The sequence below is a fragment of the Dasypus novemcinctus genome, chromosome 4 (assembly GCF_030445035.2).
Source record: "Dasypus novemcinctus isolate mDasNov1 chromosome 4, mDasNov1.1.hap2, whole genome shotgun sequence".
Taxonomy (NCBI): domain Eukaryota; kingdom Metazoa; phylum Chordata; class Mammalia; order Cingulata; family Dasypodidae; genus Dasypus; species Dasypus novemcinctus.
This window is the reverse complement of record NC_080676.1, coordinates 148,598,022-148,610,420: the sequence shown is the minus strand read 5'-3', so window position 1 is coordinate 148,610,420 and position 12,399 is coordinate 148,598,022. Positions and strand designations below refer to the sequence as shown.

At 36.8% G+C, this 12,399-nt stretch overlaps 1 protein-coding gene across 4 annotated transcripts in view; it reads right to left on the bottom strand.

Moving 5' to 3' along the window:
• Positions 1-12,399, bottom strand: part of BACH1 (BTB domain and CNC homolog 1) — a 56,268-nt gene that overhangs the window by 19,050 nt on the left and 24,819 nt on the right. For all 4 annotated transcript variants that reach the window (XM_058296142.1, XM_058296143.1, XM_058296144.1 and 1 more), the window contains 2 exons: positions 8,123-9,466; positions 6,290-6,496 (listed from right to left, as the gene is read on the bottom strand). In XM_058296142.1, the coding sequence (XP_058152125.1) occupies positions 6,290-6,496; positions 8,123-9,466 (1,551 nt within the window). The remainder of the gene's footprint in view (positions 1-6,289; positions 6,497-8,122; positions 9,467-12,399) is intronic.

The following is a 12,399-nucleotide window of genomic DNA, read 5'->3' as shown; positions in this document are numbered from 1 at the left end:
GGGAAAGATAAAGACAAATGAGTCGGGAGGTCATTCAAGAGGTAACACGAACATCTCAGCAGGATCTTATTAACTGCCAAATAGCTTCAAATAGCAGAGCTCCTGAGAGTTCTGGAAACATCCAGATACTATAGGCAAGGCAGACAGCTCAGGAGTTTGGCACCCTATCAGTGTGTCCTACATTGGAATTTATGCTCACCAGTGTGAAAAGAGTTAGGCTCAGTTGTGGTTTCCCTACACATGGCTCTTCTGCTCCTTCTATTTGAACCAATAGTTAGTACTAGAGTTGATATGTTTATGTCCAAGAGACTGAAATCTTTGGGCTTTCCAGGTGCCAGGTGAATCTTAAAAGAGTTGCAATAACTACTCTCCAGTTAATTGGACTCACTCAGGACAACTTACAAGGAGATGATGATGGCCAACAACCATCCCAAGGAACAGAGAGAGTCTACAACTGCAAGCAAGATAGTCCCATCCATCTGCCCCAGGGGATCTAATTCCCTTCTCAATTAGAGGTGGAGTGGGCATCACTATCCCAGAATACTCAGAATTGCGGAATGAATGATGGACTATATAGAAGAATAACTGTTATTCTACTATAGACCTATTGTGATTCTAGCAATGGAAGAACTTTTATTATTGATGTAGAGGCAGTGGCCACCGGAGGTTCTGAGGGGAATGAGATGAGAAAAATAGGTGTAATATGGGGGCATATTTGGAACATTGGAATTGTCCTGAACGATGCTGCAATGCCAGATCAGGCCATTATGTATCTTGCCGTAATTGAAAACTGTGCGAGAGAGTTTAAACTATAAGGTAAATTACAATCCACACTTAGTGACAATGTTCCAATATGTGTTCCTCAAGTGTTACAAATATACCACACTAATGAAGGATGTTGTTAATGTGGGAAAGTGTGGGAGGGGGAGGGAGTGGGGCATATGGGAATCCCCTACATTTTTTATGTATCATTTATGTAATCTAAGTATCTTTCAAAAAAGCAAAAAGAAAACCACTAAGTTTCCCTTAATTTCAGGGTAATCTTTATTTAAGGACAAAATGGTATCAAAGACATGCACATTTTTAACTTGTAGATTAATCCTCCCTATTCCCAGAAAAAATAAACTGGCACCTTGTAAAGGATTCTAATTAAAGACAAGATTTTCATATACCAAACACCTTAACAGAAATTCAATGATTCTTCAACTTTGTTCAAAGACTTTATATAATTATTGGTAGAAAAGTCATGTTATTGGTTTGCATATTATGTGTATTCACTCCTTCAGAGTATAAAATTAATGCTGAATGAATGCCTAACATTTAATGTACATAAAATTCCAAATGTTATCAATTTGTCCACCAAAGAAATGTACTTTTCTTCAAAGCTTCTGTTAGATTCTGACAAAACTTGTTGAGAAACACAACTCATTAATTTATTGAATATGAACGCAACTCACTTTGACTTTCCCAGCACATTAAGAGCATAAAACCATCCTTTAAGCAGACTGACCAACCCTATAAGCATCGTATGTTAAAACAATTATTCTCAGTGCAATCAAAACAGAATTTTCATGTACTGACCCATGACAGTCTAGTATACTATCACTCTTATGACCTACTGTGTTAGGTTATAAGATTTCTCTCTAGAAAAACAAATGGCCAATATCCAAAGATCAAAGCTTACTAAAATATGGGGCCCATAGCCTGAGTATTATCATAACAGGGTAATGAACACTATGAATTTATTTATATGTCCAATCCAACCAGTCATTTGCTATATGAAAATGGCTATTTAATAATGAAAAGAGTATTTTCCCTTAACAATGTTAAAATCCCATCCAGACTGTATAGACTGAGAGCACTGCTTGTCTACAGGTCATATTTCCAAAAAGTGATCCCTCAATAAGAACATCTGCTCACATTTCACTGTATTTTTAACTCTCCATAATACTAAATATGGAAAGTAGATTTGGCTCAATTGATGGAGCATCTGTCTACCATATAGGAGGTTCAGGGTTCAAATCCAGGGCCTCCTGGTCCATGTGGTGAGCTGGCCCATACACAGTGCTGATGCACGCAAGGAGTGCCCTGCCACGCAGGGGTGTCCCCCATGTAGGAAAGCCCCATATGCAAGAAGTGCACCCTGCCAGAAGAGCTGCCCCACGTGAAAGAAAGTGCAGCCTGCTCAGGAGTGGCGCCACACATACACACAGAACTGACACAGCAAGATGACACAACAAAAAAGAGACACAGATTCCCAGTGCAGCTGACAAGAATGCAAGTGGACACAGAAGAACACACAGCAACAAATGGACACAGAGAGCAGATAACGGGGGGGTGGGGGTGGTTGGGAAGGGAAGAGAAATAAATGAAAAATAAATCTTAAAAAAAAAAAGCTAAATATAAACCTGCAAGAAAACAGTAATGGGGTGGCTGTAGTTCTTGTTGAGTCTTCCCTCTTTACAAAAGATAAGATTTGTAGCATCACCCAATAACCAGGGTTCAAGTAAACTTCTTAATGTAATAAATATCCAATAAGCATCAATAAGTATCAAATCCTTTTACTTCTAAGAAAAGCATCAGTTTCTTACTCTTATTAACTAATAATAGCAGTTTTTTTGCTGACTGTTGTCTAAGACATCTGTTGCAGAGTGAAATTTATAATATGCTCCTTAAACTCTGCAACTGGTGTCTGCAACTATAAATCACTAGATTTTAGAGTTCTCTAAAGGAAAGAACACAGAGGTGGAGGAGGCTGAAACATAAAGCAAGTTCAAAGCATCTTCTCTGGACATATTCTGGAAGATATCAAAGGCAGAACCAAGCTCTGACTGCCCTACACCTGGGTCCCATGGGCAGTCTGCTCGGGCTGCCCAGCAGAGTGGGCTCCTGACAGCCGTGTTCCCGTTCTTTGTCTTTGTCCCCTAATCACAGAAGGCTACACCTGAGCAGAATCAGGCCAATGGGACACATTCCTCCTTGGGAATTTAGAGTTAAAAAAAAAATCCCTGGAGCAGAATGATACGTTTAGGAATCGTACAGCAGCCAGTCTTACCACGCGCAGCACTCAAAGCCATTCTTTGGTCAACAGGGGATGAAGCAGGCAGACAGAAAGCAACTGAGAGAGAATCTTCCCCTGCTTCCTAGCAGTCTTCCACTTTCTGGTTCCAGGATGTTTATGAGGCCTGGCTCCATTCTTCGGCTTCTATACCACCTATAACCTTACCATTCACCCAGCCATCCATCCATTCATTCATGCTTTAGATGGTTTGATTTTCTTGCAGCCAAAGAATCCAAATTAATACAGTAGGTAACTGTAGGTACTAACAACTCTGATTTTTAGTTTCATAAAAACTTCTAGGAAATGAAATATTCCTTTAATTGGAAATTGACCAAGAGTTATGACACTGGCCATCTGAAAGGAACCTTACTGGACGATGAGGAATGCAATATAAGAATGAGGTCCAAACCCAGAGTTTACAGTTTCAGTGAGACATCAGGAAGAAGGCCAATTAACAGAGAGAAAACTGGGAAGTGGATGTGGCTGAAGTGATTGAGCTCCTGCCTACCACAGGGGAGGTCCCGGATTCAGTTCCTGGTGCCTCCTGGAGAAGAGGAGCAAGACAGCAAGCTAGTGCAATAGGCAGGCATGACAAGCTTAAGCAACAAGATGATATATCAAGGAGACATAAAAGAGAAAAGACAATGAGGGAGCTGAGGTGACTCCAGTGATTGAGCACCTCTCTCCCACATGGAAGGTTCCAGATTTGGTTCCCAGTGCCTCCTAAAGAAAGAGATGACGAGCAGACAGAGTGCATAACAAATGGACGAAGTGAGCATGAACAATGGGGGGAATAAATAATCTTTAAAAAAAAAAGTGAAAACTGTAAACTAATCAATAATAATAACAGCAATAAGACATAATAAACAGGTAATGTTTATTAAGTGCTTACTATGTGCCAGGCACTATTCTATAATATATTCTTTAAATATATTAACTCATTTAATCTCTATAAATGAGTACCTAACTCTATCAAGTAGGAATGAGTTTTAGCCCATTTTACAGATGAGAAAGCCGACAAAGAAAAATTAAACAACCTGCCCAGTTACTGTCACAAATGGGAGTCTGATTCAAAATTCTATACTTTTAACCTTCACATCTCCCACCTCTGTCAAAACAGAGGCAGAGTGGGTAGAAAGCCCAAAGAAAGTAGCAAGTCCTCTGCAGCCTAGATATTAGAAATTTAGTAGCAATATCAATTTTTCTGTAATCCAGGTTCTGACCTCAATCAAAAAATTTAAATTTGAGCAAGAAAAGAGAACAATAGTTCTTGCAGGTAGAGCTACTCTCAAACATATTTGCTTTGTATTCATGTATAAAATAAAATAATGAAACAAACTTGACCAGTCAAAAGGTTTTTTGGTTTTATTTTGCTTTCACTTTGTTTTTTAGGTAAACAGGAAAGCTAGAGTAAGTCTATCCACAGCCTTGATAAATTACAACTAGCTAACACAAAGACAGAAGAACCATAAAAAGTAGAACTAAGAACTCTAGGAGTACAATAATATGGGTCAATTGTATGTAGACTCAAATAGCTCCACACAACCCAATGGTTTAAAAAGCATTCCTGTATCACAGAACAGAGCAATAACTAAAGCTCATAACAATGACTGCTTTATCAAACTTGCTATATATTCTGTCTAAACGCAGGTAAGTGTTTAATTCAAAGTTGGATAAGAAGAGTATTAGTAGGGAAGCAGATGTGGCTCAAGCGATTGGGCTCCTATCTACCATATGGGAGGTCCAGGGTTCAATTCCCAGGGCCTCCTGGTGAAGGCAAGCTGGCCTGCGTGGCGAGCTGGCCTAAGCAGAGTGCTGGCACATGTGGAGTGACGGCCCATGCGGAGTGCTGGCCTGCACAGAGTGCTGGCCCATGCAGAAAACCGGCGCAGCAAGATGACACAACAAAGACAGACACAGAGGAAAGACAATAAGAGATGCAGCAGACCAGGGAGCTGAAGTGGCTCAAGAGATTGAGCATCTCTCTTCCACTCCGGAAGATCCCAGGATCGGTTCCTGGGGCTGCCTAAAGAAAAGACAAGCAGACATAGAAGATCACACAAGGAATGGATACAGAAAGCAGACAGCAAGCACAAACAATGGGGCGGTGGGGAAATAAATGAATAAAATAAATCTTAAAAAAAAAAAAAAAAAGAAGAATATTAGTGTTAAAGGTATGAATGGAAACATACCCCTAAAGTACAGGGTAAGTAGTAATTAATTTGTAACTTTTCTTCTTTGGTCCTGACAATTTAATCATTCAGCAATATCATATATAGGTTTTATATCTCTCATGCCTCCATTTATGAAACATCTAGATTCTTGTTCTTCATCTATTCATAGTTATATTTCTTTTCTATATAGTTAAACCTCCTCATCTTTTTGTATAATTAGAGTACAGGCATAAATACAACAAATTTTTATTTTCTTAGAAGGTATATAAAAGCAAAGCGGGTTTTTTTTCATTGTTTTCTGTTTAATTACCATTCATAGGTAGAATGTTCATGCTCACAGCCTTGATACAATCACAGTTTTAAACATTCATCAATGATTAACAAAGACATAAAACTGAACATTCAAAGGAATGTTTTTAACTCTTCTAGATATTGTTTCCCTGTTGTTTCTAACCAAATTATTAGCTTTAGCTGTCCTGAACTAACCACAGGTGTCCTTTTTCATAGAATGCTTATGGGAACAAATTAATCCATTTTCAGCTAATTTGTATTTGATGATGACATAAAAAATAACATTGAATAAGCACGCACTCTTCTCACTTAGGACCTCATTTTCTATTCATATCAGTATGTGAATTTTTCCCTTAGATGAAAGATCCTGTTTTTTTCACTTGTTTTCAGTATGAACCTAAACAACTTATTCATGTCGGCACTTCATTCAACTAACAATTGGTATGAGGAGATTAAAACAGCCAGGAATAGTTCTCAACTTATATATTATAATATATCATAGTAAATATGTAGAATACCTTTCTAAGTAAAACAGTCTATGGAAATCCTCACCATTTTGGTTTTTTTTTAAATTTCCTAAGCTTTCTGAAAATGTTATTTATTTTCTTAAAATGGTAACTGGTACAATTTTTTAAATTACTGTGTACAACTGAACATTATACCTACTTAGAAATTTAAAGAGCTATTTCTATTATACATACACAAACAAAGAAGGAATGTGGTAAAATTTAAATAATGACAACAAGAAACTTGCTCTACTTACCAGCTTCTCAATTTCTGATTCAAGATTCTGTATACAGTCAAGTTTTCTCTTGCGACAGCGCTGGGCAGCAATTCTGTTTTTACTTCGTCTTCGAATATCATGGATACAATCCAGTTGTTCTGGAGTCAGCTTGTGCATTTTCAACAAGGATTGAAAATCATTTCTAGACAGTGAAATTATTCTTTGTGTATTAAATGGCAGTTTTACCTAGAATGTGAAATAAATATGAGTAATTCTTGCTATACAATGTATATATATTTAAATCCAGGAGAATGAAGATAGACATTTAGGTTTTCCAGAAAACATCATTTAGCCTTTAAAAAGAACAAATAAAAACAGAACTTTATTCTCAATTTCCATAGAATCTTCTATAATAAACACTGACCATTTAATTGACATTCCTAATCTATTTTAGAGTGTTGATAAGCAGATTTTTTCCAGTAAATCAAACATTCATAACACGAATATTAATGTATTTAAAATGAAAAGAGAGAAAACTAAAAGTTATTTTACTAGGCATTTTAACATCTTACACACAGATTTATTTATCAACTTTTTTCTGAAGTGTTTTTAATGTGTTTTTGTTCAAACAAAAAACAATGTATTTTATTCTTTGAAGGATACTGTTTTAAGTCAGTGTTGCATGTTTATAACATTGACATAATTATTCTAACAATTTCTAAGGCATGAGAAAATTTATATTTTTCTGTCAGAAAAATGGTAGCTTCCCATAAGTCATTTTAAAAGCTAAACACTTCATTTTCCAACAGATAAAAGGCTTTTTAAAAATCTTATTAATATGTTAAAAATAAAACTGTAAGACAGTTTATTTTGTTCAATCACCAAAAATGCAAATAGAACACTGGTCAGTCTGGAGAGCTGCTTAGCTTTTCCTACAGGCTTATAGAAATCAATTACAGAAAAATGTTTTAAATTCTTTTAAAAGTTTCATTTTTAATTATTAATTTTTCATTAATTCCAAACACTGATTTATAAATGTTGTAAAACTCCATAACTATAATTCAGGCATACAATATTACTTCTTAAGTTTAATCACCAATCACATCCTTCCAAAGCCAAGGGAAAAATAGCTCTTTGAAACCTTGTCATTCAACAGCCATAAAATCAAAGGAAATGCTAAAGAACTAACAGACCTTTACTGTGATTGGAATTATAGTAATGTTTTACAAAGAGAAGCTAATAAATACAAACTTTGGTACAGAGAGTACACAGATCAATCTTGGTATGATTAATATCTTACCAGCTACAATTAACTCATGCTAAATTTTTAAGACATTCATTAACTTAATAGCTGGAATGGCCAAGCGAAAATAAAGGGGTAAAAATGGCCATGAAAAAAAGAGGTCCAAGAAAACGTGTACACTAGGAGCCAAATTCCCACAATTTGTCACTGTAAGAGACTAGTCCCCAGATATCTGAGGCTCTCGGACTAGAGATCATTGTAGCAATAAATAAGACTGAATATGTGATGCATTTTTTCAATGAGTTATCATGTAATGATCACAGAATCATTATTCTTTTTCCTCTTGAGACATGGTATTGGATTGAAACAATTAAAACAGCCAACATGGAAAGCTACTCCACGGCTAATATAAACACACCCACCTACCTAAAATATTTGAAAAGAGAAATGCTTCAAGCTTCACTATTTTGGTATTTACCACAAGGTTTTATAAATAACTATGTATGAGGTTCCTCCTCCCTCCCTGATGCTTATATCCCTAGTCGTGCAAAACAGGAGCAGACATTCAGCAAATCTCAATTAGTGGTTGCTGGAACAATGAACTAACCCCACACGCATTTTCCCCTCACCTCACATTCTTGTTCTCTGGCTGAACAGGATTCACTGTCTCCTTCTGTATCTGTCTCAGAGTCGTCCCCCAAGCTAATCACACATGCATATGGACAAGGTTCCTGCGGTGCTTCTGGAACATAATCATCATTTCCAATTTCCAAATTGCTTGAACATCCCTCAGCGCTCAGAGTACTTATGAAAGGGCAGTTAACAGAACTTAATGTTGTAAAAGTCCTCTGGCCCGGTTCTGGGCTCTCGCTGATCCTGATACCTAACCAGGGACACTCAGACCGCTTCTGTGGATAGGCCTGCTCTGAAGCATCTTTGGCCACGGCAGGTGATAACTGCATTTGGCAAGGAGAGTCAGTGCTGCAAATGTCACTCCAAAAGCCTTTGGCCAGGTGTTCTGCCACTTCTCGCTCCACACTACTCCGATCACTAGATGCAAGGCTACTATCTTCCCTGGGGCCAGAGTCAGATTTCAAATGCAAGTCTTGACTTTCACCAAGTGTTTTCTTCTCTGGAATATCAGCACCTGACAAAGGCTTTTCCATTAACACTGTTGTGTTTTGCAAACCAGTAAAGTTCAAGTCACCATATTGGTCATACGTGTGTAAAAGAGACAGAGAATAGAGTCCATGAGGGTCTGTAGAATTGTGGGAGAAAGGAGTCACTTCTGTTTTCTCTGAAGGACACTGAGAAGCAGGATCTTTCTGCTTTATTTCTTCATTTTCCATTGCTAATTTATCTTCTTCACATTTTAAAATCACCTGTACACCTGCACAGTTCCGGACTCCGCCTGAGCATTCGTTTTCAGATGTTTCACTGGACTGAACAGAAGAAGCCTGAACGTCCTTGACACTGGATTCCACAGTACGGACTCTGTCAGTTCCAAATGCTTTTTGGAATTTTCTGTATTTGGGGCACAAAGATGGCAAAGCTAGAGCAGTATCTTTTTCTAAGCACAAAGATTCACATGTTTGACTGGCACTGTCTTGTCGGGGAGGCGGTTCTTTCGCATTTCCTTGGTACCGGCGAAGTTTACACTGAGGAGTCTGAACATTTTCATTTTCCAGAAATTCCTCCACTTCATCACCTTCTAGATCCCTCTGGTCCAAAAGTGAAAATTTAAGGTCTGTTTTCTGACAGTGTGTTGGAAAGCATTTTTTCATTGAGCATTCTTGCTGGTCTGCAGTGGAGTCCAAAAACTTAAATTTGAGAAATTGAAAGCAGGATTCTTCAATATTATGTACACCTAAAAATTCCACACATTTGCACACTTCATCCACATTGTCCTTACTTAAAATCAGTTTAGCAGTGTAGGCAAACTGAATTAAAGGTTCAAATCCTTTAACTGTCACCTGTTAATATAAAAAAATAAAAACAACGAACACATCATTTGAATGTTGTCTGGTAGATAAATTCTAAGGAGATGGAGATAGAGAGATGAATAACTTATTTGTGATAATTATAAAGTAAGTATTTTAATTTGGTAAGAAAAATATTTCTAAGAAATATTAAGCTAAGGGAGAGACTGGAAAAGCATGCTTATCACACCTTACTCATGGAGACCTAACTCTCCACTGTATAGAATCCACTCTTAACTAAACTTTACTTATGGTTTAATCACCTGAGATAAAGGCCTGTTGCCACAATATCCCCATATTTGCCGAAAAGAAACACCCATGAAATAAAGCAAGGTGGACACCACTTGCAACACACACACAGTGAAGTGCCAAATGGCTATTGCCAGCCATCCCCATGGCACCTGTGTGTTCCAAACAACTCCAATTGCTATAAATGAAAGATCAATTTTCAAGGAAGAAAACTGATATAGGTAAAAGCACTTACAAAGTAGTCCTGATGCATGGTAAGTGCAAAATAAATTATCTTTACCTCACGCCAAAACTCTAATAACAAATTTTTAAAAGACTGAAATAAAAAAGATCCAAGTGGGTGAACATGTTCTTGACTGGTTATTATTATTATTATTATTATTATTATTATTATTGAAATAATGAAAATGTGCTAATAATGATTAAAGTGATGAAATTTACAACTATGTGATTATACCAAATACCACTGATTATATACTTTGGATGATTTGTATGCTTTACTAAAATGATGGGATAAAATTGGTTAAAAGAAAGATATAAGTGAAGTAGTAAAAATCATATCTAGCCTGTTTTAGTAAAAGATTCAGACTCTAAGTAATAAAACCTTTACTCATATTTACATCGGGCCAGCCTTTGCAAAATGCCAACAAAACCTACTGAAGTACAAAGAAAAGCTACATCCTGGGTTAAAAATACATAACTAATTTTAAAACACTAAATTCATTTAAGAGTGATCAAGATATTATCACTGTGCTCTTAAAAGCACGCCAATCAGTGAGAGCTTAACTAACTTTTAAATGGCTATAATAAAAAAGAGTAGTAACACCAATGCCAGGGAGGAGATGAAGAAACTGAATCACTCATACTGTTAGTAGGAATGTAAAATGGTACAACCACACTGGAACAGTCTGGTAGTTTATTATAAAAGTAAACATGCAACTGTTATATGGCCCAATAAACACTTCCAGACTTTTATCCCAAAGTATGAAAACTTAAGTTAACCCACATACCTGTACACAAATGTTCACAGACAGGGACTTTATTTGTAATAGCCAAAATCTGTAATCAGCCTGATGTCCATCAACAAATGAATGGTTAAACAAACTGCAGTACAGCCACAGAATGAAAATATCAAGAAAAAGGAACAAACTTTAAAATATAACTTGGATGCTTCCACTGGCTGACTAGGAAAAAGCCAATCCCAAATAGCCATATACCGTGATTCCATTTATATAAATTTTTTGAAATGAAAGAAGTTTAGGGATGGAGGCCAGATTATTGGACTACAGCAGTTAGAGATGAGAGGGGAGGGAGTAGTGAATGTGGTTAAAATAGGGCAACATTAGGGATCCTTACGGGGGTATGATGGAAGAAAATGAACCTACACAGGTGATAAAACTGAATATAACTCAATACACACACATGAATGAGTGCGAGTTAAAGAATGGAAATCTGAATCATGGATCATATCCACTCAACACCCTGGCTGCAATATTCAACTACAGTTTTAGAAAATGTCACCATTGGGGGAAAAAGTATAAAAGGGATCTCTATTAATTTCTTATAACTCCATTTTAATCTATAACTATCTCAGTAAAAGTTTCAATTAAGAAACTTTTTAAATTAAAATAAACAAAAAAGACATTTTAAGATGAGTTATAAAATATTTTCAGTATCGCTACAGTGAAATACTTCACATTTGGAAATTACTTGCACTTCAAATTAGAAAGACACATAGATACATACATACATACATACATACATACATATAAACATACACCTTTCCTCCCAAATCCATGAATCAAAGTTTGCTCTACCTGGAAAGTCTCCTTAAGGAATTTGAAAATAATATGTATTATCTTCATTCTGATATATTGTTACTTTTTAATAATCCAGGCTAGTCTATAGGTGGCTCTCTTGTCTTTCTCTTGGTTTTGCATCTTTTACTCTGACCTCTGCCATAGAACTGACAGACAACCTGTCTACTGCTCCAAGTGTAGCTACAAGTTCACGGAGGAATGCATGGCCAGCAACAAGCTATACTATAGACTTTGTAAATATCATGGAGCAGCCCACACAAACGTGTCACACACAAAGAAGTTCTATATACTTTTCTCCATATTTCTCTTAACAATTTCTGATTTGTGTCCAATGCCACAAGGCCTGACACTCTTCTAGAAGCATTACTTAACTAGATAAAGTAAGCTGCTCCAGTAAGAGTCTGTGTAGCAAGAACTCCCAGGCCAAAGAGAGAGATCTATGGAGGCAGTAAGCTAACAAACAAGGACCCAAAGTTGAGGAGCTTGAGTGCTACAACAGGCTGGTGGGAAAAGGATGTATATGAAAACAAGGCTCTACAATATGACACAAAATTGTCTCTTTTTCACTAATGCATAAAAACAATCACATAAAAGAAGAAAGGGGAGAGAAAGGGAACTAATAATAAAGTAGCACTATGTTTCATGAAGGCACAACTTGAAAAAAATGGATGACCCAGAGAACCCTAAACCTAATACAGCAGGGGAATGTCCAGGAGAGAATGGCCCACAGCAAGTCATGACTTCCTAAACGCCCACAGTTTACAGGGTATGCCTGCTTTGATCATTTTATCAAAGATAACATATTAGTCGGTTAGCTTTTCAAATGTTCAATAAATACTGCTGACCAACATCCACAAA